The sequence below is a fragment of the Delphinapterus leucas genome, chromosome X, assembly GCF_059928025.1.
Source record: "Delphinapterus leucas isolate spDelLeu-1000000601 "Yukka" chromosome X, BTC_Dleu_Yukka2, whole genome shotgun sequence".
Lineage (NCBI taxonomy): Eukaryota > Metazoa > Chordata > Mammalia > Artiodactyla > Monodontidae > Delphinapterus > Delphinapterus leucas.
The window spans coordinates 39,690,704-39,718,077 of NC_143150.1; the positions used below are offsets into that span (position 1 = coordinate 39,690,704).

The window sequence follows — 27,374 nt, forward strand, 5'->3', positions numbered from 1 at the left end:
AAAGCTACAGTAATCAAACGAGTGTGATGTTGGCATAAAGATAGACACGTAGAACAATGGAATAGAATGGAGAGTTCAGTAATGACCCACACATATACAGGCAACTGATTTTTCACAAAGGCGCAAAGGCAACTAAATGGAGAAAGGATGGTCTTTTCAATAAATGGTGCTGGAACAATTGGATCTCCATATGGAAAAAAGAAGAACTTTGGTCAATACTTTGTACCACATATAAAAGTTAACTCAAAATGGACCACAGACTTAAATGTAGAACCTAAAATGATAACACTTCTAGAAAAAAATAAGAGCAAAATCTTTGTGACCTTGGATTAGGCAAAGACTTCTTAGATATGACATCATAAGCACAATCCATAAAAGAACAAATTGACAAATTGGACTTCATCAGAATTCAAACTTCTGCTCTGTGAAAGACACTCTTTGGAGACTGAAAAGACAAGTTAGAGACTGGGAGAAAATAATTGCGAATAACATACAAATGACTTGTATCCAGAATACACAAGTAACTCTCAAAACTCAATAATAAGTAATCAAACAACCCCAATTTAAAAAGTGGGCAAAAGATTTGAATAGACACTTCACCAAAAAAGCTGTATGATGACAAGGAGGCACACGAAAAGGTGTTCAACATCATTAGTCATTAGGGAAATGCAAATGAAAACCAGAATGAGATACCCCTGCATGCTATTAGAATGACGGAAACTTAAAAAATCCTGCTAACACCAAGTGCTGGTGAGGATGTGGAGAAACTGGGACTCTAACACACAGCTGGTGCTTACATAAAATGGTACAGCCACCTTGGAAAACAGCATTGGAGTTTCTTCAAGAAATTAAAGAAAGATAGGTCTACCGTATGAATCAAGCCATTCCATTCTTAGGTATTTACCCAAGAGAAAAGAAAGCATATGTCATACAAAGACTTGTACGTGAATGTTCATAGAAGTTTTATTTGTAGTAGCCAAAACATGGAGACAACCCAAATGTCCATCAGCAGGTGAACTGTAAACAAATTTTTATACATCCATACGATAGAACGCTACTCAACGATGAAAAGGAATGAACTACTGATACACACAACAACATGGGTGGACCTCAAAACCATTATGCTGAGTGAAAGAAGTGAGATCAAAATAAGTGTTCACACCGTATGATTTCATTTGTATAAAACTGTAGAAAACGCAAAGTAATCTGCAGTGACAGAAAGCAGGTCAGTGGCTGCCTGGAGATGGGAGTATGCATTACAAAGGAGTCTGGGGAGGCTTTTGGGGGGTGTTGGATGTGTTTAATATCTTGAGTGCGGTGATGGTTTCGTGGATATAAACATATGTCAAAACTTATCACACTGCCATTTTAAATACGTGCAGTTTGCCGTGCGTCAATTAGACCTCACTAAAGCTGTTCAGTATAAAAGAGGAATACAGCTGAACACATCATCACAAAGGGGAGAGAGAGGGTGGACAAGGTCTTGTCACCAAATTCCAAACTATTTGAACTAAACATCCATCTCTGCACCCAGCAAACATCCACTCATCTTTCAAGGCTAACAGCATGCATGCATCACTTCCTCTGTGAAGCCTGCATTGTGCCCCTCCCAGGCAGAGTTGGCAAATTGCTTCCTGAGTGCCCCTACTGACATTGTACCCTGCCATCCTCATAGTGCGTGCCTGTCACACTGCCTTTATTTGTGCACATATCTGCCTATGAGCTCTAGCGATCTAGGATAGTTCTTTCACTTTGATTGTCAGCACCTAGCACAGGGCCTGGTCCAGAGTAAGTGCTCAGCAAGTGTTTCTGGATGAACTGAATTGGGAACCATCTCCTTAGTGGAGCTCGGGATTGGGGATTGGGACCTCCTGTTACTCAAATGCACTTGTTAAACCAGGGTATGCTGTGAAGATGCCAGAGTTACTGGGGTTGCTTCCTCCTGAAAACTGATAAGATCTGTCTAGACAAACAGACAAGACTTGGAGCCAGAGCCAGCTCAGGTTGCCAGGCCAACCAACTTGACCATGGCCTACAGTGGTAGCAGAAAATAAGAGAGCCTTCAGAGCTACCTGAAGGTTGGAAAAACTTACATAGCGACTTCATTGTGATGGCAGAACAGCCTGCCAGCTTGTTTGTCCATTGGTCTGTCTGTCTGTGTATCCCCAAGCCAGACTCTACCTGGATGTACAGGTACTCGAAAGCAGCAGGATCCCGATGCAGCAGCTCCACCGGGTCTTTGGGAAAGAAACTTATCCGGAAGAGGCATTTCATTCCATGATAGTGTGTCCGCTGCACTACCTGAATCCCAGGGGTGAGAGGTAGGAGGAAAAGAGAGCTGGGATCAATGTCTGGGTGCCAGGAGTCAGCTCGGCGGCTCTTCAAGGCAGGACCTGGCTGATTCCAATTACCACTGGGGAAAGTGATGAGGAGCTAAGTCTTTTCTGCCCTTCTGACCCAAAGTGACTAGAATTTTCGAACCACTTATCCACAACTTGGCCTTTATCAACAACCTAAGGCCCAGGACATGAGGTAGGAAGCAAGGGCTCCTGGCAACTTCTCTGACTCTTCTTGCTGTGGGGCTAATGCCTTTGCCTTGCAGAGGGGCTCAGCCTCAAGCAAAGGAAGTTGCTTATGAGAAACCAAATCAAAGACTTAAAATCCCATTTGGAGCTGTAGCTGAAACAAGTTGGCAATATACCAGTAACTGCTGAAGCTGGGATGGGTAATGAGGGTTCATTATCCAATTCCTTCTACTTTGGTGTATATTTGAGATTTTTTTGTAATAAAAATGCTTAAAAATCCCATTTGGAACAAGAGACCAGTTGGATCCACAAGGCCCCTTGCGGGGTGGGGAGGCGCTTAGGCCTCCCTCCAGGCAGGACACCCACCTTTCCTTCACAGGTGGGAACCTGTGAGTCTCTGGACTGCATCTGGCTGAGAGCTAAACTTGAAGAATTCTTCTTTCCTAACGCCTTTCATTTTTGCGTGCCTGATTTCAGCTTTTGTTTCGCTTCCTTCAGACATTTCTTCCCAGCCGTCCCTCTCCAACTCTCTTCCCTCCCTCCCTGGGAATATATATTTTTTAAAGCAACTGAGAAATTATTTATTTATTTGGCCGCGGCACGTGGCATGTGGGATCTTAGTTCCCTGACCGGGGATTGAACCCCCGTCCCCTGTATTGGAGGCGCGGAGTCTCAACGACTGGACCACCAGGGAAGGAAGTCCCCACTCCCTGGGAACATTGATTGGCTCTGGTTGCCTCTCTTACTCTCCATGGTGCATCACCACTGGTAAAATACTATCGAGCAATCCTGGATTTCCTTGGCCTTTTTCCAGAGGCTGGGAAGATAAGACACTTTCTCCTACTCTACTTTGGAACTTGACACGGGTGACATGCTGTCCATGCTTGGTCGCACTCAGCCCGTTCCCAGCCCACATGTGTCCTAGCCTCAGAGGTCTCACTAGACTCCACTCGCTCATCCTTCCATATTACAGCCTTCACCCTGAAGGTAAAGTTTCCCCTCGCAGGAGGAAAAGTCTAGCAGGACCTCCAGGAGACAGTGGAGTTGACACTGCTCAATTCAGTCTTGCACGCGGTAAGTCACCACCCCATGCTTTCCCCACTAGTGACCGCCAAGACTAACAACTGTCATGCCTTTCTTAGGTCACAAGAGACATTTTACAGAGTTTTTTTTGGCTGTGCTGTGTGGCTTGTGGGATCTTAGTTCCCTGACCAGGGATTGAACCCGGGCCCTTGGCAGTGAAAGCACAGAGTCCTAACCACTGGACCTCCAGGGAATTCCCAAGAGACATTTGAAAAGGCCTCTGTGGGTGGGTCATAAAGATCTTGATTGAGAATTGGGACTTCTGGGAGCTGGCTGAGCATATCATGATGAATTTTCCAGAAGGAGAGTACCTGGTGGCCTCTTCTCTACTAAAGGCCATCTGCAAAGCTATCAGGCCAGGACAAAGGAGTTACTTACATAAGCCAGGGGCTGCTTGTCCTGGAGAAGCAGGAACTTGTGGTTCTGTTCTGGCCCAGCATATTCAAGGACAAGGGCAAAGTGCTCAATGTACCTCAGGGAAAGCCGGTCCTGTAATGTCACCATGACATCCTGTGAAAGACAAAAGAGCCTTGAGAGAGAGATCCCTTCCAGCTCTAAGATACTCTAAGCACCCAAAATGGGAGAAGGGGACTGAACATCCAGAAAGATAGTCCTGGGGAGAAGGCTGAGGCTGGGAAAGTGGGCCAGACAGAGACACCGGCCTTTATGGTAGCCCAGGCATGGTGCTCCAGGATGAGGAGAATGACCCAGGAGTGCTGTTCAGAGGCTTGGGCCCTGGGGAACACCACAGGTGCAGGGGGTGGAGGGAGGTGTTTCTGAACTTGGCCGGGCCAGGCATATGGCAAAAGAAGGTCATGGCCCTTCCTCCCCCTCTCTCTCCTTTCATTCAACAAATTGTCTTCTGAGTGTGTCCTAAGTGCCAGACACTGTGTTGGTTCTTCCCTCAGCTTCTCACATAAGTCAGAATGTTCACTCTGGTTTGTCCGGCAACTTAGGAATTAACAAAAGCCAAAGCCACAATTACATGATTAAAAAGTAGACGATTTCTGGATTCATAACCTAAATTGAGTGACTGGAGTTACTGGCAAAATGTTCATCTTTGATTTAGCTGGCTTTTAGAGACGATCAATTTAGCAACTTGAAAAACGCATCCACGCAGAGGAACAATGTCACGTGTTTTACGCACAGTCATGAATTTGACTACTTCTGCTCTGCTGCCCTACGTTTGATATTAGGGTGTCTGGAAGCAGATCCATGGGGGCTGCCCACATGTCAGTTTTGAGACTTCTACCATCTATTTGCTGTGGCTTCAGCACACACCGGCCTCCAGCGTGTGTGTTCGTAGAATCGGCATCGCTCAGCCTCCGAAGGCCGGAAAGAAGCAGGCTTGGGAATGCGAAGCTCCCTTCCAGCCAGGGTTGCCAAACAAGCCCCTCAGTGAACATTGACAGCTGTTTAGCTATTCAAATGTTAGACTGGAAATTGGTGGGTACTTGAGAATATCTCTTTGTATTATCCAAGTAGTCACAGAGGCGCCAGTGTTGCTGAAGTGCTGGCAGGGAGAGATGAGATTTTTCTCTGCAGTTCGGCTGCTTTGGGACTGTGGACGGCCAAGCTGGTGATTGCCAACCGGTGTTACAAGTCTAACAGCTCCCATGCCAGGCTGTCAATTCACCCAGGTACCTCTCTGGGACAAGCGGCCTGGCAGCCTGTCCAAGTTCCAATGAACAGCCAGTGCACCCTCCCTGAAGTCATGGTAAGGTCACAAGCCAGGGGACGCTGCTGTCCTGGAAGGCTGGGGCTACCTGGAAGCACTAACGGCGGTGACATTGTGAGGTGGGAGGACGCTCAGAGGAGCCTCCACGGGGAAAGAGAGGAGTAAATGCTCCAGTGTGGAGACAGATCGACAACGGACATACCGGTCCATGATTTAACACAAAGGAGGATTCTGACACAGAGAGATACCCACATCTGGAGGAGGGGAACTTGGACACCCCTGGGTGGCCTAGTTTCAATGTCCCTCCCATAGACGGAAACCTTCAATAGTCAAGAGACCATTCTGCGGCACCCTAAGGAGTGTGTTTTGGTCCTAAGTCCCCTGGGGGACCCACCCAGGCCTAAGCCTTCCTAAGAAACTCTCGGTTCAATCAACACGGGTTAGGCCCGGGCTTTTGCAACTCGGGCGCTACTGGCGCTTTGGACAGGACAATTCATCATCCGGGGACTGTCCCATTCCTTGCAGGACATTTAGCATCTCTGACCCTGAGACGCTAAACGCCAGTAGCATGCCAAACCATGGGGATGACCCCAAATACCCTCAGACGTTCCTAAAAACTACCTGGGAGGGGACAGTGCCAACCCTGGCTGAGAACCGCTGGCAAGGCCAATTCTGAACACCTGATAACGCCTCTTAGGGCAAGTTTCCTGGCCCAGGGCTTGCTTTATTTATAGGGTTGTCTTAGCCCCAGCAGGGGCACCTCAGGACATTCGTGGGCCAAGGTGGGTTTTCTGGGCAGGCAGCACTGATTGCATGGAAACATTCATTCTGGCGATGGCATTCTCTTTCTGGAGAGAATCCAGAAGAAGCAGGAGCAGATATTTCTATCCCAGAGCAGAGCTGAACCTGGGGGTTAATGGTACATCGCCTCTCCTCCTCAGGACTAAGGGAATAACTACAACTTCTAGATGCCTGGCTGAGCCGTTAAGAATCAGAGCTCATTAATTGCTCTTCCTGGGAAAGGAATAGCCAAAGGGACTGTTGGTGGACTTTTCAAATCTTGGTTCAGTGCTTAAGAGCTGGTTGGTATTTAAAAAGCAAGCCATGGCTAAGCTAATCTCCTGAGAGATGGTTTGTTGATTTCTGTGTGTAAACTTGCGTAGGTGTTATTGTATCAATTTAAATCACTTTTGCTTTATAAATGTTTTAATGATCTTCATACTCCTTAGCTCCTAAGAGTCTTGAAGGACGCAGCGTGACACGGACACGAAACAGCAGATGTGTGCACACATGCATGCATACACACATGCATGCACGTGTACATGCGTGCACGCACGCACACACATACACACAAACAGTCACTAGCACACAGTTGGGCATTCAACTTTCCCTCCCCACAGTCATCCGAGGACTGTATGTTTTTGCAACAGGGTGCTCCCAGAAGCAGGAGTTCAAAGACCAAGACCACCTTGCTCTGGTAGCAAGCGGCTTGGTGCAGACTCAGAGGAACCCAAGGACCAGCAGTGGGGTGTGCTCCAGAGGAGAGCACCTCCTAAGAGAGGACAACACCAATCCGGGAGAGGAGACCCTGTGGGTACCTTAACAGTGGTCCGGCCATCAAACGTGAACGACTTGATCTGCCCATTTTCTAAGAAAACCTTCAGGACATTGGGGATGAGGAGAAGAGCTTCTTTCTTCATCATCTTCTGTGAACAGGCAGGGAAAGGACAAGGAGGGGGACTCATTTAGAAGGAGGAGGGAAGCCAGAGGAGGGGCGTGGAAAGGAAGAGAAAGGAGTGAGTGAAGGAGACAGGGAGCCAAAGGTATGGAAGGACAGAGATACAGAGGAAAGAACGCATCAATGATAACGTTAACGTGGAGACCAGAACCGAATTCTCCAAGAAGACACTGGGCCATATCCAAAGCTCACCCTTCATTCGATGTCACTGCACATCCACAGTCTACTGTGGCTCAAAGCTCCACAGCTCAGAGGGGGCTTGGCCCATAGAGACCACCACACTCTGAAGGGCTGATGGAAGGCCTTAGGAGCCTGCCTCACTCACCTGCTCCTATCTCCTGACTCCTGCCTTTCCACCTGGCCCTTCACACATCGAGATCACTTCCATGTCCATGCCTTTGCTCTTGCCAGTCTCCCTCCCTCAAGGCATCCTAGGTCTTCTGTGACCTGGCCCCTGCCTACTTTTCCAGAGTCACATCTTACCATTCCCGGTACCCACAGTGCTCTTTCATGCCTGCATACCTCTAACAACTCATCATTCAGGGACTGCCATAATCCCTGCAGGACATTTAGCGTCTCTGACTCTGACATAATAAATGTCAATAACATGCCAAATCGTTGGGATGACCCCAAACACCCTCAGATGTTCCGAAAAGCTTTCTGAGAGTGGGAGGTGCTGACCCTGATTGAGAACCACTGGCAACGCCCATTAAAAAAATATTTAATTAATTAATTTATTTGGCTGCACTGGGTCTTAGTTGCGGCACACAGGATCTTCACTGCCGCGTGAGGGATCTTCACTGCGGCATGCGGGATCATTTAGTTACGGCATGTGGGATCTACTTCCCTGACCAGGGATCGAACCCAGGCCCCCTGGATTGGGAGCACAGAGTCTTAGCCACCGGACCACCAGGGAAGCCCCCAAAGCCCATTTTCGAATACCCGGGGCTACAGCAAGCGCAGAGGACCGGGGTCTAGCCTTACACTAGTAGTGACCTGGCACACATACACAAATCCACTAGAGAACAACAATAACACCAAATCAAACCAACAGGTATAAGATAGCTAAGGTCTCCTAGATGAGGTGAATTGGATTTTGATTTTAAAGGAGGTGGCAGGCGTGGACTATTAGAGAGGCCAGACAAGAACAGTCCAGATCTAGGGACTGTCACGGACAAAGTATGAAAACATAAGCAAGTCCTCCTGGGTCAGGGTGTGGTAGGAGGAGGGGGGTGGTGCTATCGTGACATCAGATCATTTCGTGATGGAGTCAAGCCACAGTGGGGAGTGATGGGATCTAAAGTTGGAAAAGTGACTCCCCGGTTCTCTCCCTGATCCCGAGACGCCTCGCTCCCGCCAAGCCCAGAGGCCCCGGATTCCCAGGCTGATGCTGCTCAGCGGTGGCTGGTTTTATTTAGCACACTGGGTTGGACTCAGATAATTACTTAATTGATCTTGCTTAAAAATAGAGCTGGCAAGGAACACCCACAGGATTTATTTTTGCTCTGGCTACTTAATAAAGCCCTGGAACACCAAGAGAAAGGGATGATAGGGTAGCTGGGAGTCACCTGGGCCTGGAATCCCCCCGGGACCTGACCGGTGGTGAAGCTGCTACGGTCCACACTGGGGTGGTGGTGGTGGGGGTGTATTGTGACATCATTTCCTGAGCACAGCGAGAGTGAGAAGGTTAATCCCTGTGTCTCTCCCAGACAAGAGCCTCCACCATGCTTGGTGGCCTGTCCGGGAGCCTGTCCTGGAGCGACAGAGTAACCCTGGGGGACTTCTAGCTGCACTGGGGCATTTATGTGCAGGTTGGTCTGCAGTGGGGGCCGGCTTCTGCCTGTGGCTAGATGTGACATGTGGAGAGGGGAATCATGGGGGAGGAAGGGGGAGTGGGGAAGGGAGCGGAAGAAAGAGGAGGAAAAAGGAGGGAAAGAAGGGGAGGGGGAGGAGAGGAGGGATTCTTCACTGGGTGGCCTGGCCTTGGTGGGTTACTCGGTGATGCCAAGACGGGATAGGTTGTACCTATCTGTACTCTCCAAATTCAAGCCTCACTTCCTCTGGGTGTTCAAGGGTTCAGGACACAAATGTTCCCTTAGTGACTTGGACCTCAGGATCTGCTTTACTCCGATCCACAAGGACTCCACACCGCTCCCTTTCCCCTCTGCTCACTGGCCCCGGCTTCTCTTCAACCTCTTCTTCTGTGACTGACACGGGGCTCAGCCACCAATTATTCCGATGGCTTAGCCAATGGGGCCCAGGTGTCACTTGGGCTTCACAGCCTTCCTTGAACAGGGATGGAGGAGGGCCTAGGTGGAGTTTGGGTATGAGAGTCAGGGAAATGGAGACGGAAGACACCTCTGTCCTCTATCCATCCCTTCGTCTGGGTGGCTCTGCCTCAAAGAACTATAGGGGTGCCTGGCAACGCACTGATTTCTCCACTCAGGCTGGGCCTCCTAGCTTGTCTCAGCTGCAGCTGTTCCTCACTACAGAAATGCCACGGGCCTCCCGGGAGCCCAGCCCAGGACAGCCTGTAAATGCACACAGTGCCTGTTAGCTCCGGCTGTCCTTCCCTCACCCACCCCCATGGGATATCACCAACTTCTGCGGATTCCTAGAGGACTCGGAGTTATCATCCATGGCCGCTTAATACACATCTTTCTGCGCTCCACCCACCTCTTCTCATTTGCTTATCTGGAACAGATGGCTCAGTTCACGTTAACCCCACAAAGCAGTGCGAAAGAGTGGGCTGGCCATGACCCCCCAGATTGGCCGCTGCATGGCATGGGCGGTCAAGCGTCACCTGCTCCTCGAAATCATACCACCCTGCGGTGGATTCTATACTGTCTCAGTCTGAGCCGCTTGTACTCCCAACATCACTGGGAGGTATCCAGAGGCAGGGAACAGGCATTTATTTTGCATCCCTTGTAACGCTGGGAACACAGCCGGTGCCTACTAAAAGCTCTGTGACTTAATGAGTCTATATCATTTCCCCCAGGCTGCTTCACCCTTCATTGCACCGTCTTCTCCAATTGAGACCTGGAGCTGTGGGATCACTTCAACGTGAAGAGAGCTCAATGTCACCACCTCTTCAGAAAACCACTATTTCCTTCCTTCAAGTAGCCAAACGATGTTTATGGGGCACTGTGCTAGAGACGGAAATTTCTTGAAGCACCGTGAGGATTCTGAGTGTACTGATACATATTCCTTCTCCCCACAATGCCCAGGGCTTCTCTGGATGCCACACACCCCTCACTCAATACCCACCCAGAGTCCCGAGGTCCCCGCTCCAACCCCTTCATCATAATGCTGTCCGTTCTGAGGAGCAGCAGATGAGCAACTGGCCCAGAGCGAGACCTCGACGGCCAGGCCGACTCTGGCCAAGGGCCGAGGGGAGGAGGCTGAAGCTGCACTTACTGCATCTGTTTCTCCAATTGCCACCTGCTCAGAAAATCGGACCTTCACGGGATTGGATCTCAGCTTGGCCTTCTTCGCAGCACTGATGAAGGCGGATTTGGGGGACTGGAAAAAGAACAGAGAGGGCTGGTGAGTTCTCCATCCCTGGGAAAAACCTGACCTTTGCTGCATGGGACTTAAGATGTCTCCGTATGGGTACCCTTTGCCCTGCTGATCAATAAGCCAATAAATAAGTATTGATTCCCTACTAGGTGCAAGGCAATGTGCTAAGTGCTTCCTTAGGTGACTGGTACGTTCTCTGTAAGCTGGGCATGAATCGAATTGGAGTAAGTTGAATCCCATTATTAATGCTCTAGGCCTAGGGGAGTTTGCAAAAATTCTTTGTAATAACATGCACTGAAGTTTTATATATTTGATTTTCTTAATGTGAGATATACCTAAATGGTGGTTTTTATTACATCTGAATATGAACATCGCAAAGGATTTACAGAAATAATCTTATTCACTTCAAAGATATGCCCTGCCCCTAGGACGGAGGCTCATAGAAAATATTATTTTAGATGTGGAAGAAAGGAGGCCTAGCCCTCCAAAAGGATTTCTCCATTATTGGGGAGTAGAGCCATTAGGGATTTTACCCAGGTGTCCTGGCTTCCTAGTTCTGGGCTCTCCACTACTTTGTTCATCCAATTCTATAAGAAATGCTCAATCAGCTAGGCTCTCCAGTTTTCGAAAACTCCCACAAATTCAGCAGGACGCATGGTTAGCAAATGCTGGAAACGAAGTCTTTCCTGGGTGGGCCGTGGATTTGAGGAAATGCAGGAGTCCTGGTGAGGGGCACCCTCATGTCTTTGGGGGCATTTATTCATCCGTGTGACAAATTTAGGGAGGGCCCACTCTGTGCCAGGCACAGTTCTAGGTGATGAGGGATCCAGCAGTGAACAAGATGGGCAGAACTCCCTGGCCTCAGGGAGCGCCCATCCTAGCAGGGACAGACAGACAGACAATAAACACAGAAATATCTCTTAGGTAGCAAATAAGGACACGAGGACAAATCGAGCAGAGTGAGGGACTACAGCAGAGACTGAGGCCGTGAGGGTGGGGAGCGGCCGGGGTGTTATCTTAGACGGGACGGTCAGGGAAGACCTCTTCCAGGACGTGACATTTAAGCAGAGGCCTGAAGGAAGCGAGGTTGAGACCGCCATGAGGACGTCTGGAGCAAGAGCCTTCCAGGAAGAAAGAACAAGAAAGTCTCTGAGGTGGGAGGAGGACTGGGGTGCGTGTGGAACAGCCAGGAAGCCCAGTGTGGCCGGAGCGGAATGACTGAGCGGGGAGCCGCAGAGGAGTCTGGGGGCTGGATCACGTAGGGTCTTGTAAGCCGTGTCAGGAACTTTGGATTTTGCTCCACTGGAGGGTTTTGAGCAGACAGGATCCGACTTGCATTTAAAACGGATTCCTCTGTCTGCTGTGTGGAAAATAGTACAGGAGGGTGGCAACCAGAGAAGGGAGACCTGTTCGGAGTCTACTGCAGGAATACAGTTTAAAATATGATGGAGGCTTGGGCCAGGATGGTAATAATGGCGCTATGATCCCAAGTGAGTGGATTCTGGCTAGATTCTGAAGATAGAACCAAGATGCTATGTTGACGGACTGGTTGTGGGAGGTGAGACAGAGGAGTCAGCTGGAAGAATGGAGATGCCATTTACTGAGATGAGGAAGGGGGAAATCAGGCTTGGGGCTCCTTCAAACCATCTCCCCTACCAGTCTTGACATGGAGCCTGCGAGCCCTACAATCAAGCATTCCTTTGTGTTAAGGCCCTGAAGGGTCCCCACCAGCTGGGAAGGCAATACATTAAGCTATTTTCTGCCATTAACGCTGCGGTTGGGATTCATTTACTAGATCAGCCACAGGAGGGCAGGGCCCTAAGATAAAGACACACCAGCAACAAACGTCCTCGTCAGCTCTTGGGCCCTGGTCCCAGCTGTGTTCTCTTCCGGAGCCGACAATCTCACTCCCCACAGAGGGCGGACTGCAGAAAGCCACTGAGTCTCAGTGCTGGCTAGAGGGCAGAAACACCGGAGGGAGGAGCTTTAAAAAAAACCCCGGGGCTTTTAAAACATTTTTAAATTCCTGGGGATGGGGCCCAGGTATTGGTATCTTTTTAAGCTTCCGATGATTTCAAAATGCAGCTAAGGTTGGGAACCACTGAGCTAAAGGAACCTTAGACTTCTCATCCTGAGCCACAGAGACAATTTGTTGGCAGCAGACAATATAGCACAAGGAAATCCAGGGCTGGAGATCGTCGCAGAAAGCGATGACAGTATTGATTGTTCGTGGAAGTCGAGAGATGCCTTTGTGTTGCGCAACTTGGTGCTCAAATCTTGGGTGGAGGCTGTGGGCTGTGGCAGGAGCAAAGGGAGGGGGCAAGATAGAAGGATCTGTACTTCTGTTCAGGCAGCTCTGCTTGACTCCGTCTCCACAGTAGTCACATTTCCACCAGAGGTGCCAGACACAAGGTAGGTGAACTCCTTGTTCTGCCTGACAGCCACCCTCTCTTTTCTCTGTGATCATCCGTTATCGAATGCCCTCGTGCACAGTGTGGAATGAGGCATGTCTAGAGACCTGAATGGGCCATTTAGTCCACCCTTCATTTTTACATAAGAAACGGAGGCCAGGGAAGAGGATACAGTTTACTCGATGCATCAAAATAAGTAGTGGAGCAAAAAACAGAACCCAGATTTTCTGAGTCTTGGATTAGCCATCATCCCCCACAGCAGACTGAAGCTGGAAGTCCATTCCTGGTCTTTCGTTCGCTGGTCTGGTTCTACCTTGGTCCTAGTGAATGGATTTGAACAAAGGAAGAACCCTAACTGGTACCCTCTTATGTATCACGTATGGAGAGGGGACAGCCTCCTCGCTATCCTCAAGGATTACAGTCATTTCCAGTGTCTGTTGTACAGCTGTTTGCAGCTTGTTTGTGCCTCATTCCTCATTGACCCTTGTCCTGTTGGTTTCTAAGACTCCATCCTATTCTCGGTCTTCGGCCTTGATCACTGATGGTGACTCACTCGCTGTCAGCTGATCTCTGCTACATGTCACAGAGTCATGTCTAGCTTTATGCTGCGACACAGGTGGCACCTATCTTGCAGTGTGACTTGAGGGGCTCTCAAAGGTCACCCTGTCCCAAAGCATCTTCAAAGTGCAAATATGGGGTCTGAAGTTCTTGATACTAGAGTCGCTCATTTGAATTAAAAGTATTGAGAATTGGGAAGGCCCTGATCAACATTCAAATGTGGTACCTGGAAGGAATAATGAACCCACTTCAGGGGCCAGCAGACTATGGGCCTGTGTGGGCCAGCTCCTGCCCACCACATATTTTAGTAAATAAAGCTTTACTGGAACACAGCCATTAGGCCTACAAAGCCTAAAGTATTTACTATATGGCCCTTTACAGAAGAAATTCAGAGTCCTGCACTAACTCATTAGCATGCACTTACCCACTATGTCTAAAACTTACCTGATGATAAGAATCACTGGGAAATGCTCGTTAGAGAACACAGATTTCTAGGCCTACACCAGACTTCAAAAGTCAGAATCTCTGAGAGGGTAGTGCCCAGGAATTGTTGGAAATGTCCTAACGCACTAAGCATAGACTGAGTACCTTAAAGCTGGGACATCTGAGCTCCTGACTGACCCCATTTTTCCTCCAAGCAGCTGGGAGTCTCATTTTGCAATGGGCACCCTTTCTGGCTGAAATGAATTTTGGCCTGAAACAGGGGACTAGAATTGCTAATACCTCCGGGGCCATTGCAAGCCCCTTGAAGTAAATATGAAGCCAGCGGCTCCGTGGAATAAGCAACAGAAGAGAGAGGCTGCTTTTCCCTCAGGACTGAATTAAGCAGCTGGTGATCCTTTGACCATTTTTTAATTTGGTGGCTCTATTAGTACAGATTTCAGGGTTGTGTTCACTTATACCTTGGCCAAAGACAGGTATATGGCCAAACGTTTTAGTGTATGATAGGGCCGCACTTTGATAATTGTGAAAGGATTTTAAGAACATGGAGCTCAGGTTCCTGAAGCTTTGACAGCCTCCTGATTTCCCTTTCTGCTGTCTCATCTTCTTTGACACCTGAGCCTACTTATAAGCAATTCCCATAGCAACCACTGTGGGAGCCGGAGACAATGGAGGGCCATCCTGGTGTCAGGGGCCCACTGATAAGGGACCCAGGGGTCTTTCCTTCCTGCATTCAGGACTGCCTAGAGGGGAACATGTCCTCTCCCTGGCTTCCAAGGTCCCCCACAAACCACACATAACCCTCACTCCCCATCTATCGCCTAGTCGGGTGTTCTGCCCACAGCTCCCTGGACACACGGGGCTTCTTCCCACTTCTGTGTCTACCTCACGCTATCTCTTCACCATCCCCACCCTTCAGGGCCCCCAGCGTCCCTTTTGCTCAGCTAAATGCCACCTCTAAAACCCAGCTCAAACTCCACCTTGGTCCTGAACCCTTCCCCAACCTCGTCATTCCCCTCCCTGGGTTTCCTGTAGTACTCCTTGTGAATCCACATCACCATTGCTCATCTCCCTAACCAGGCTGCAAAAGAAGAGATGACATTTCATATTGCTGTGTCTTCCCCTAGCACCAAGCGCAGAGTAGGCAAATAGAAGGCAGTAGTTGATTGCTAGGGTTAATATCAAATTACTTCATCAATTCAGCAGATAGGGTTTGAGTACCTACTCTCTGCCAAGCAGTATACTGAAGAAGCTCTGTGGAAACTAATTCTTCTGCGGTGGTTCCCATTATTTTGGCTTTTTTTCTGGACAGGTGGTTCCAAGCAGAGGGGACTGAGACTCTTTGGGTACAGGCTAAGTTTTCAAAACCAGAAAACTAGGGTTTCATTTGAAGGGACTGTCTGCTTGCCTTGCCAGGGCTATTCTAGGACACAAGCCAGTACTTTATTTTAAAATATTTATTGAGGGCATACGATGTGAAAAGGTCTAAGGGTACCAAAATGAATACATATTCAGTCAATCACGGGGAATAGTTGGTCACTCAAAGATTAAAGAACACTCTTAAATACATATAGACTTAATAAGTGGCTATCTATGCAGTATGGTTTGAGGGTCCCTGGGAAAGGATTCCCTATGACTGCCCAAGATATTCCCCAATGATCTGCCATGGTAACAGTCACTCCTTTAAAAGGAAAATGCCATCAGAAAGAGACTACACATTAGACTGTGTACCCTGGCTACATATCAGAATCATTTGGGGAGAGTCTTCAAAAGATCAATACCTGGGCTCCATCCCCAGAGCTTCTAATTCAATTGGTCCGAGGCTAGACCCCAAGGATCAATATGTTTAAGAGCTTCTCAGGAGGTTCAAATGTATAACCAGTAGAGAACCACTGTATTAGACCATTATCAGCCACAGAATGTAGGAGTGGCAGGGGCCTTAAAGACTGTCTGGTTCAATGTTTCCCAAATTCTACTGAGCATCAGAATTACTTGTGGCTCTTATTAAAAGTACAGATTCTTGGGCCACAACCTGGACCTATCAGGAGATTTTCTTCTGGAGGCTGTCAAGCTTGAACATGAGAGTCTGGTAAGAGGCACCCATGAGATGCCAAGTGCTACCATGTTCTGTGATGTAGGAGCTGTAACAGTGAACATGTGCTGGGGGTCTTCAAGAAGCTTTCACTTTAACGTGAGAGAAGATTCTCTCGGTTGATTTCTGCTATTCATAGTTGTGTGAGCGCTGAACTAATGAATACTGAACAGTTGTTCCTGGGGGAAGTGTGTGTGTGTGTGTGTGTGTGTGTGTGTGTGTGTGTGTGTGTATCTCACATAGATTATAATCTTAAATTCTAAGAACAACTCATCCTGGTAGATTCGCTTTTCTTTATTTCACCAGGAGAAAATGAGGTTCTGAAGTGTTGTGACTTGCCTGAAGCTGCCCCATTAACAGAGTTGGCATTCAAACCCCATCCAACTGTCCCCAGAGCTGGAGCTTCCTGCACTACACTGCACTGCCCCCTACCATCTCCATCCTCTGGACAGCTCTGCATGACAGCTAGAACAAGAAGACAGAGCATCGTCTTGTTTGACCTCAGCTGGGATTGTGCATTGGGAGACTCAAAATTTTCACGCTGTGTGCATGTCAGCAAATGACCAGGAAGCTGCCGTGAGTATGGATTTTGGAGTCACAAATAAATTTTAGGCAGTGGACGAATCTGCAAATACGGAATCTGTGAATACTGAGGATCGACTGTACGTGTATGCAAGGCTGACATTTGGTTGGGATGCACTGGTATGGTCATACCTGTGGTAAAATATTGAGGGATTCTCTCCCACTGATTGGTAAGTAGTCAGTGCCCTAAGCTTCCTGGGTGCCACCTGACCTCTCCCCTGGGACCTCTTTATAAAAGATCAACTAAAGGGTTAACACCTGGCACAGTTAGACGGCCTGCAAGACTATGCTCCAGTGCCTGTGGCTGGCTTACATTTTGATTGGAAGGCCCCTCCTGTACAGGTTGCTAATTGTTTTACCTATCACTCCTGTTTTTACAATATACACTCCTGTGTATATGTGCTCACCCACTTTTCAATGTTTCTAGGGTTTAGAGAGCACAAGGCCAAGAACTAGAATGTAAGCTCTCTGAGAGTAGGAACCATGTCTGTCCTGTGCACTGCCATATTCCAAGCCTGGAAGAGTGCCTAGAATAGTAAGCGTTCAGTAAATGTTTGGTGAACAAATGAATGAACTAGAAACTCTCATTGGGGTTAGTCAGGCAAAGGTGTTTGGAAGACATGAGTCTCAAGGACAGAAGTCTGCAGGGCAGTGAGAACTAAGAAATGTACAAAGGAGAGAAGGAAAGCAGCCTGGCCATGGCAAAGAGGCCATGGGATGGGCAGTGGGGGCATAAGAACTGGCGGACCAAGGGGTGTTGGGGGCACTGGGATGAGAGTTGGGACAGAGATGCAGGGGGATGTTAGGCTCTTCATTCTGCACCTAAGTTTGGACGCTTGAGTTTAGTTTAGTTTTAGTTTAGGTTGCCGTGATGGCTGGAAGTTGGATTTCCTTCGTTCCTCCAACAAATGCTTATTGAGTGCCTATTCTATGCCAGCTGCTGTTCCAGGCGCTGGGGATACAGCAGTGAACCACAGTCTCTACCCTCGTGGAGCTGACATTCTATTGAGGGAGACAGACAATAAATACCTATAAGTATAATATTTCATGGGAATGTAAAATGATACAGCCACTCTGGAAAGTAGCCTGGCAGTTTCTTAATAAATTAAACATACGTTTAATATATGACTGAACAATCACACTTTTGGGCATTTGTCCCAGAGAAATGAAAACTTAATGCTCACACACACAAAAACCTGTACATGAACGTTTATAGCAGCTTTAACTGGGCTAGCCAAAGTCTGGAAGCAACCCCAATGTCCTTCAGTGGGTGGATGACCAAACAGTGGTACATCCATACCATGGAATACTATTCAGCGATAAAAAGGAGCAAACCATTAATACAAGCAATGGCTTGGATGAATCTCAAGGGCATTGTGCTGAGTGAAAAAAGCCAACCACCAAAGGTTACATACTCTATGATTCCATTTATATAATATTCTTGAAAGGATGAAATTACAGAAATGGAAAACAGACTGGTGGTTGACAGGGATTGAGGGTGGTGAGTAGGGGCACCATAAAAGGGCAACATGTGGGATCCTTTCAGTGATAGAACTGTCCAGTATCTTGACTGTGTTGATACACGAAGCCACACATGTGATAGAGTGACACTGAAACTTACGCACACATTGTACTGACATCAGTGCCCCAGTTCTGATATGGTACTGTAGGTATGTAACATGTAGCCACTGGGAGAAACATGGTAAAGGATGTCACTGTACTAGCTTTGCAACCTCCTGTGAATCTACAATGATTTCAAAACAAAAAGTTAAAAAAATATAATATTTCAGCTCTGCTAGGGAAATTAAGCAGTATCAGGAGATAGTGGCAGGTAGATTCTATCTTAGAAAGGATAGTCCAGGAAGGTTTGTACAAGGAAGTGACACTTGAGGAGACCTGACTAACAAAGTAACCCACAGTGGGTCTCTGAGCAGAGAGGTAAATTCCAACCACGCCACAAGCATCATTTTTGGGGGGAACTGGTAGCCATTTTCATGGCAGGTGATTGGGGAGTGAGGGCTGACTGCCCACTGCCCACTAGGCAAGTAACCATGTGCAGTAAGGTGGGGAGGGAGGGGCCTATTGGTAACACCCACTGAGGGGTGGAGCTTGCAAGCCCTGAGACAGGAGAATTGGAATTGAGAAAGGCCTAAATACCAGGAAGCGTGTGTGTATGTTTGTGTGTGTGGTTCATTGACACAGAAGATGGCTGGGGGCCATGAGGAGAGGCAGTAAATGCCAGAGTTTGATTTGAACCCCGTCTTCCAGACTCGTGAGCCCATGCCTTGCATCTATGCACATTGCCCCTCGCTTTGCACAGAAATGTCATCTCTCTCTGGATAATCTTTCCCTCCATCTGTGCCTGGGAAATCCTGCCCCATCTCTCAAGGTAGGGCTCAGGTGCAGCCTCCTCTGTGAAGTCTCCTCTGATTTCACGTCTCCCATCCCCAACAGATGTGACCTCCCCTGTGGCTATGGGATGGGGTTGGGACATAAGTGCTGGGGTGCAGGGTAGAGTTGGGGACACTGGAAAGGGACAACTAGGCTGGAGGTGGGAGGAGGGCTCTGAGTTTTGCATGCAGAAGGTTTGCACCTGGGTTTGTGAATTTGAGTTAAGATGACTAAAATGATGTGACCTAGCAATGGACACTGGGCCTTCTGATTTCAACTTTTGAGAAGAAGGGTCTGGGGACTTTCACTTTTTTTTTTTTTTTTTCTGCGGTACACGGGCCTCTCACTGTTGTGGCCTCTCCCGTTGCGGAGCACAGGCTCCGGACGCGCAGGCCCAGTGGCCATGGCTCACGGGCCCAGCCGCTCCGTGGCATGTGGGATCTTCCCGGACCGGGGCACGAACCCGTGTCCCCTGCATCGGCAGGCGGACTCTCAACCACTGCGCCACCAGGGAAGCCCCACTTTCACTTTTAATAAATAGTCCTGGTGACTATTATGATCAGGCAAGTTCAGGGAACACTGTTCTAGTCTAAATCCCTCAATTTACAGATGACGAAACAGGTTCAGAAAAGGGAACTAACTCACGCAGGGTCACATAGCCAGTTAGTGACTGAACCTGGACAAAGATGAACCTGTTTGTCCAACTGTACCTCCCCAGCAACTTTACAGTAAATCCCCCAAAACAGTGCTGTGTCTCACATATTGTAGGCCATTTAGTATACACCTGTGTGAATGAATAAATAAGATTAGCATCCACCGTCTGCAAGGATTAAGGGAATCGGACACCGGACAGGGAACTTTTGATGGGGCACAGCAAAAAGGAGGTAGAAAATATGTCTGGAACTGGGGCAGGGGTGGGGCAGCTTAAGTGGGGCAAAGCAGAGAGCACAAGGCAGAACAAAGCACTGTGTAGCCCTTCAAAATCCTCAAGTCTGGGATGTGAGTGTAGACAAGATGTTCCGAAAGTATGCTTCTAAGTTCACTCCTAAATCCCTGGCTCACAACAATGTTGGTCTTCGTCTCTCTCCTCGCCTTCTCCCATGGCTATAACTTTCCAATATGGGGATACGCTTGTCTCAGTCAGGAGGGAGGGCGGATGGCGAAGAGGCTCACTCACCTGATGAGTGTGCAGAACTGTAAGAACGATGAATTCCTTAGCGTTCCTACAGAGAGAAGAGGGGACAGGAGAGTAGTGTGTCATGCACTGGGTACTCATCTAGCACAAGAAGCAACACCAGAATTCTCCCCTGGGCTGCATTCAGGTATATGGATTAGGACAGAGGGCAATCTAAATATGTGCATGGCTGCCTCGCCTGCCATCATTTGTGGCGGCTGACATACACCATACATATAGGTTCACACAGGCGTCTGAAGATGGTATTACCATTATCTCTGGGGTTGTCATTTTTCAGGTCTTTTTAAATATTCCTTCTCACATTCTCTCTGTAGAAATCCTCAAACCCTAGGAGCAATTTTATCTATAGGCTAAAAAGTTCTCAAGGAAAACTAAAGACCTGAATTATGAAACTCAAAGGGAGCACAGTCAGAGTCCTGGGAAATGTGTACCATGATTATTGGCAATTTGGTATTTAAGCAAGAGGAGAAACTGAAAGGAAAAACCCAAAGGAGGTCATTTGGTCATCATGACTCATACTCAGCAGATTTGTTTTAATTGAAGGACCAAAAAAATGAGAGCCAGGAAGCAACAGATGGAAGGCAAGACTCTCCAGATAGCAAATATTCAAAAGGATGAAGAATTTGAAACTCTTCAGACAAGAATTACGCCAATGATCCAACAAGCTGTGAGGTATGAAAATTCTCTTCCAGGAGTACATAATCCTTTAAAAGAACTAAAGGAATGGAAAGAGTTCGCCTTGAAGGAGCTTCCCCTCTCTTTGTTGGCCTTTTTCAAATGTTTCTGGGAACAAAGGTGTTCAGGAAGCAGAGTCAAGATGCCCTTGATTCTGGGTATTCAAGAAAGGCCAAGGCTCCCTGCTCAAGGACTTGGACCATTTCCCATATTCAATGAGGCAGAGTCCAGGGATGAATCATCTACAGGGTCTGGGAAGCTCCCAGGGGAAGGAAGGAGTTGTATTCCAGGGAAAACACCATAGAAAATCCTGTCTCTTGACCAGGGCAGGTGCCTAGTGTAAATCGCATTATGTGACTCCTGCACTCCGGCCCCTGCCACATCTCCCCATGTCATGTAGAGCAAAGCCAAAGTCCTTGCAGTAGCTACAACTCTCCCCCTTCTTTACCCCACTCCACACGCTGGCTTCTCCCCTGTTCCCCAAACACACCAGACACACTCCTGCTTTAGGGCCTTTACGCTGGGTTCTTCTTGCCTTCTCTAACATGCTCATTTTCTTCAAGTCTTTTTTTTTTTTTTGGCGACGCTGCGCGGCATGCAGGATCTTAGGATCAAACTTGTGCAGTGGAAGCATGGAGTCCTAACCACTAGACCGCCAGGGAAGTCTCCAAGTCTTTCTTCAAATGTCACCTCATTGAGGCCGACACTGGCCGTGCTATTTAAAGTTGCACTCTGCACCCCTGTGCCCAGCATTCCTGATCTTCTTTATCCTGATCCCCTTTCTATTCTTCAATAACATTCATCAACTTCTAGTACACTGTACAATACTTATTTATCATGTTTATTGCTTATGGTGTGTCTCCTTCCACTAGAATGTAAACTCCAATGGGCAAGGATTTTCATCTAGCTTATTCACTGCTGTATATTTAGTGCCTAGAACAATGCCTCATGTACAGTAGACACTCGTTATAATAAATATTTACTGAATGAATGAATGATCTGCTAGCCCCTGAGGTTATCAAATGAGTGAGCTCTGTCTTGACCCAGAAAATGCTCTGGGCTCCCTCACAAAATCAGGCTACCTTGTTCTGGGGTGCAAAGATATCCACCAGAAACAAAGCAAAGACTTCCGAGGGGTCAGCCTGAAAGAACGCCAGTATACCCTGATGGGATTGAAAGAACTCACCCCATATTGGTGTGGTGGTGGAGTGTGAAGGGTGAAGGGTGGAGAGTGGGGGAATGCAACGGACAAACTGAACTTGGAGAAGAGACAAACTAAGGGTCATCAGGGACCAGACACATTCCAAGATATTAAGCTGGAGGGGGAGCATGTAAAGGAAGACCTGCTCTGGACTTCAGGAGGGAGTATTGCAAACCCCTCCAGAGCTAGCAAGGGGGTACCGCTCCTCTGCCTTTGAAGGGGAGGGAGGGGGTCTGGAGGAAGGTGGGCTTTGGGAGAACAAGAAAGACAAGTGGGATGGAAACACTCCAAATCAAGAAGGGTTGAGGAGATGGATGCAGAGATGGAACAGACTACAGCAGGCAGAGAGGGAGAGCGGGAGGGCGAGCACAGGGTTCCATTTGAGGGGAGACAGCCCAGGTCCTCCAAACTGAGGTCAGCCCGTGGAATCTAGAGCCATCGTCTCTACCATCTCATTCCTTATCAACACGTGTATGCAAGGGGGCGTGGCGGTGCTGTGTGTGCATGTGGGAGTGCCTACGGTACGTGCGTGTGTGTGTGTGTGTGTGTGCAGGCATGTTTGTAGTGCATGATGTGTGTGTGTGGTATGTGGGGGGTGTGTGTGGGGGGTGCCATGTTTTGTGTCTGTGTGTGTATGGTATGCATGTGGGTGTGTGTGTAGTATGTGGTATGCATGGTGTGTATGTATGTGGTATGTGGTGGCATGGTGTGTGTGGGAAGGTATGTAGCGGCATGGTGTGTGTGTGTGTTTGTGTGTGTGTGTGTGTGTGTGGTATGTGGTGGCTTGGTATGTATAGAGGTAAAGGAGAGGAAAAGTCAATGTGATTACTCCACGGACAGAGGGTGGTGGTCCTGCTAACACCCCTTTCTCTCTCTCACCTGCCCCCATATGGGGAGGGCACTAAGGGGTCACACACACTGTGAGCAAAATCCGCAATGGCAGGTTCCCTCCTTCAACCCACTGGCCAGGCATTTGGATTTTCTTCTTGTGTTTTTTTTTGGGGGGGGGACGGGAAACAGTGACTTGGTCACATTGTACTTATCTCAGAATGTCCTCTGAATGGCTTGTTTGGTTCTCACTGCTCACCTGGTCTGTCTCATTGGTCACTCACTTGTTCTCATTGGTCACTTACTGCACAGCAAGTCGAAAACCAAGGGGCATGGGTAAGGGGAGTAGCTGGGTGGAGGGAGGTGAGGTGAGCTCTGGCAGGAGGCTGTCCAGTGATGTGAGCAGTGATGTCTGCTCACATCACTGGGCGAGGCTAAGCCAGAGTGTGTGAGGGCCCTTGGGCCCCGGATGTCCTGGGTAGCCAGGAACCCTGGCTCGGGCTGCCCTTCCTGGGAGGGCTCCTCTCTCAGGGCCAGGGAGAGCTGTGGCAGCCATAGCTACGCCACTGGTGGGATGGGGAGGGCCGTACTCAGCTCTTGCCAAGGCCCTATTACCTGATGAGTTCTATGAACCTCTCCCTGGGGGCTTCGCTCACGTCCTCCTCATTAATAGCCACAATCTGGTCACCAGCCAGGAGCTTGTCCTCAGAGGGGCCTCCTGCAGAGGAGAGGAGACAGGCGTGAGGGTTGGGAAAGCGCAGGCCTGGGTGGGAGGGAGTTGACACTGCCTGAGGGAGCTGACGTGGGTGCAGGCGACGCTGCGGGCCACGTGGTGCCAGTGGCAGGGCCGCTGTTTGAGCCCCGGGCCACTGCTGCCTGTTGTGGATGGAGGGCAGAGGACTGGAGAAAGAGAATGGAGTGGCCCTCCTTTGGCTGGGAGTGGTGTGGTAGCAAAGGCCTGGTGCTCAGACGAGGTTCATGCGTGCTTCCTGGCTTGGGTCTAGAGAGGAGCACAGACTTCCGTTTCACCAGGAGGGATCTGCTTGGGCACGGAGAATGGCTTCCAGACTATTGGAGGGGCTACAGGTGATGGGAGGGGGCGAGGAATCTTCTTACTTGAACAATATCCAAACTCACTGGTCTGGAAGGATGTAGGCGCTCACTTGCCTGGAGACAAGGGGATGGACTAAAAGACCTGAAGGTTTATTTTCTTTCACCTCTGAGACATGCTACTCTCCAAGAAATGAGGGGAACAAGGCATAGACCCTAAATCACGGGCACTTGGAAATTTCCTTTCCCTCCTTCCCATCTCTACTGTCAAGGTTTAGAAAGCAGACCTGCCTGAGGGCCTTACCTTCCTGGTAGGGGTGAAGGGTGGGTTTGAGGGGTGCCCCGGGCTATGCTGCTCGTGGTGTTTAGCAAAGACCTTCTTGGAGGAACGCTTTTTAGAGATTCAGGGAGAACGAGAAGTTGGACCCAGCTTAACTCAAACCCTGAAAGGGATGTTTAACGACATGCCTCTCTCAAACCAGCCTGGACGCTTATTGGGATCCACTCAAAAGGGCCAGATCCCAACTATTCCTCTCTCTACAAAGAAGTGTGCTGTGCAAATTCCACAAACATGAACAATAACAAGGCCACTGTGTCACTTGAGCACAGCTCAGTGGCTCTGCAGAGTGGGGCCTGTGTGCTAAGTGTGGCTCAGCCAGCAGGCCCAGTCTCCTGACAGCACAGTGACTTCAGAAATGGGGAGCATGGTGGTGAAGAGTCCACTCTTTGCAGCCAGCCAGCCAGGCCCAGACTCTTAACCTCATATCGGCAATTCACTAGTTGTGGACGAGACATTTGATCTCTCTGAATCTTTCTTTCCTCATCTGTGAAATGGAGAAGTAACATCATGAGAATGTTGGGAGGATAGATGGGATGATGAGTGTATAGCACTTAAAACAGCTGATTGATGCTGGTAAGAATTCAATAAATGGTAGTTACCATATCCTCCAAGGGACAATTCCTTCAACTCATTTCATTCCTCCTATCTACTTCTGCCAATTATGCCAATCTTTTAGGTAGAGACCACTCTACCTATTCCCTCCCTCCCTTCTTTGCTTCCTCCCTTCCTTCCTTCCATCCATCCATCCCTCCTTCCTTCCTCCCTTTTAATGGAGGAGGTCCTCATGGAACTCAATCTCCATCACAAGCCTTGGCTCTCTGATGCAGTAGTAAGCTCAGTTTACTACTGTTTTCACGGAATGGTCTGTTGGCTTCTTCAACCATAACTGTTCCTCTATAGGATGCATCTTATCTTTTCTTGCGCTCTCAAAAACAAGTTCTCTGCAATCAGCCTGCCGGCCCCGTGGCCTCCTGTGGTCTCCCCTGCGGCTTTCCTTCTCTCCACTTCTCCAACCCCTTCTTCTACATTCTCATACCACCTGCAGCAACCTTATGAATTCTGTCTCCTCTGAAGTTAAACCAGGGGCTCCTGGTGGTCTGTTACTAAGTTTTATCTGGGTCCCTCTTTCCCAGGACAAATTTGATTTCTGATCAGAGACTCAAAAACCTTGCGCCAAACTGCAAGACTGACTCGGGAGCCTTAGGTCATCCATGAACTCTTGTACTGAATTGTTTTTTTACTTTATGCCCTCTAGTTGAAGAGCGAGCTTACAAAAATCTTTTTCTTTTCCTTGGAGGATTGCAAAATTCATCAAATTTCTGCTAGACCAGTTTGTACTCCGGCTGCTCCTCTTGACAGAGCGAGAAACTGTTGTAAACATCTAATGCCTCAGGCCCAGCAAGTCAGGAATAGAGCTCCTTTCGGTCTGTCTTTTCTGTCAATGCCGAGCAAGATTCAGAACAAAACAGTGCTCAGGCCCTTTCCCATTTCATTCATGACAGCAGGCTTTACAGTTCCGGTGGGGTTCTCGCTTGGTCCACCCCGCATGGTCCCATTCAAGCCCTGCTCCCCCCGCATGGCATCACACAGGCTTAAGTGCAAATCCTAGCTCTGCTGCTTCCTAGCAGAGTGACCCTGGACAAGTCATTTCCCTTCCTCTATGCCTCAGTTTCCTCATTTGTAAAATAGGAATGGTATTACTTACCTTGTGGGCGCAGCTGTGAGGATTGAACAAGATGATGTAAAGCACACAGTAGTACCTCCATCAATGGTAGGTGTTGTATTGCCACTGTGGCATTCAGAGATTTCACTCTCCTCTCCCACCTATGGTCTATCTATATCCTGACTCCAGTCTTTAATGGATGACCTATTTCATGAACGTGTCCTAGTCTCCAGAGCCTGATGGTTAGATTCTTGGGGACAGGAACTCTGTCTTGTATTTCCCTATAACCTTGCTGGGCTTAGAGTAGGCGATCAATACATATTTGCTGAATTGAATCGGATGAGTATTCCTCATCCAAGGCAGTATGGCTCTCCTAGGAAGGTTCTGTGCAAAGGGAAGTTTTATTAAGACCCAGACCCTACTGAACCATCAGCTACAGCCTCTGTCTAGAGCCCAAGCAGCCTCGGTGGTGTGTGTGGGTAAGTCTTAAAAGCCTAGCTCCATCACACAGTCACTGGTTGGCAAGTCTTCACCCACTCTTCATGAGTTCCTTGGCAACACAGTATACTCGGGTGCTCTGCTCTTTGGGGCGATGTGTGGGTGTTGGGGGGGTAGGAGCCAGGGCCACGGGGACACTCTGAGGGACACCTACCTGGCCTCACAGATCGCACCACCACAGGCCTCTCACTGCCGGCCACGAAGCCAAAGCCATATATAGGGTCCCGGTGAATGGTCACTTGTCGCAGCGTCTCTGCTCGCAGCTGCTCACATTCCATATCATGTGCGCTCTCTTCCTGTATCACATGACTGAGGGGAAGGGGAAGACGGGAGCAAAACAAGACGCAAAGGCAACTAAGCCTCAGAAGCAGCTGGGAGGGACACCGAAAAGGGTGCTGCCCATGGCACCAGGGAGTTCACGCACATCACCTCCTACATCCTCCGGCACCAGCAGAGGTGAGGACTGCCTCATATTTCAGACTGGAGAAAGAAGAGTCTAGAAAGGAGAAGCCGCTTGTCTACAGGGCCAGGGCCAACAGAGGAAATTGGCCTCATGGAGCCTGACATTAGAGTCAGTCCTAAAAAGGACTAACAGCTAGTTAGTTCAAAAGGTTATCACCCATTGAACTGGCTATTAACTCCCTAAGAGAAAGCAGAACCTTGAGGGAAGGGACCACAAAACAGGCAAGGAAGTGGGGAAGGAATGTGAGGTCATTTCAGAATGTGGAGCACCTTCAGGAAGTCCTTGTGTAATCTTAAACTTTAATGTCCCTTAGGTTATATATAAAAATAAACTATTGAGATGCCATATGTAAACAAACGGGCTCATGTGGAGGACCCGCACCTACGCAACCGTGCATAACGCCAGCTTATTTCAGTTAATGGGATAGCTGGAGAACGGCTCCC

The 27,374-nt window shown here is 48.6% G+C and overlaps 1 protein-coding gene across 1 annotated transcript in view; it reads right to left on the bottom strand.

The window, feature by feature from the left end:
• FRMPD3 (FERM and PDZ domain containing 3) overlaps positions 1-26,894 on the bottom strand; it is a 64,130-nt gene extending 37,236 nt beyond the window's left edge. The window contains 8 exon segments of the mRNA XM_022556753.2: positions 2,182-2,301; positions 3,987-4,118; positions 6,885-6,992; positions 10,442-10,546; positions 20,196-20,241; positions 23,533-23,635; positions 26,623-26,833; positions 26,835-26,894. Of these exon segments, the coding sequence (XP_022412461.2) occupies positions 2,182-2,301; positions 3,987-4,118; positions 6,885-6,992; positions 10,442-10,546; positions 20,196-20,241; positions 23,533-23,635; positions 26,623-26,833; positions 26,835-26,894 (885 nt within the window).
• Between the last annotated feature and the right edge of the window lie 480 nt (positions 26,895-27,374).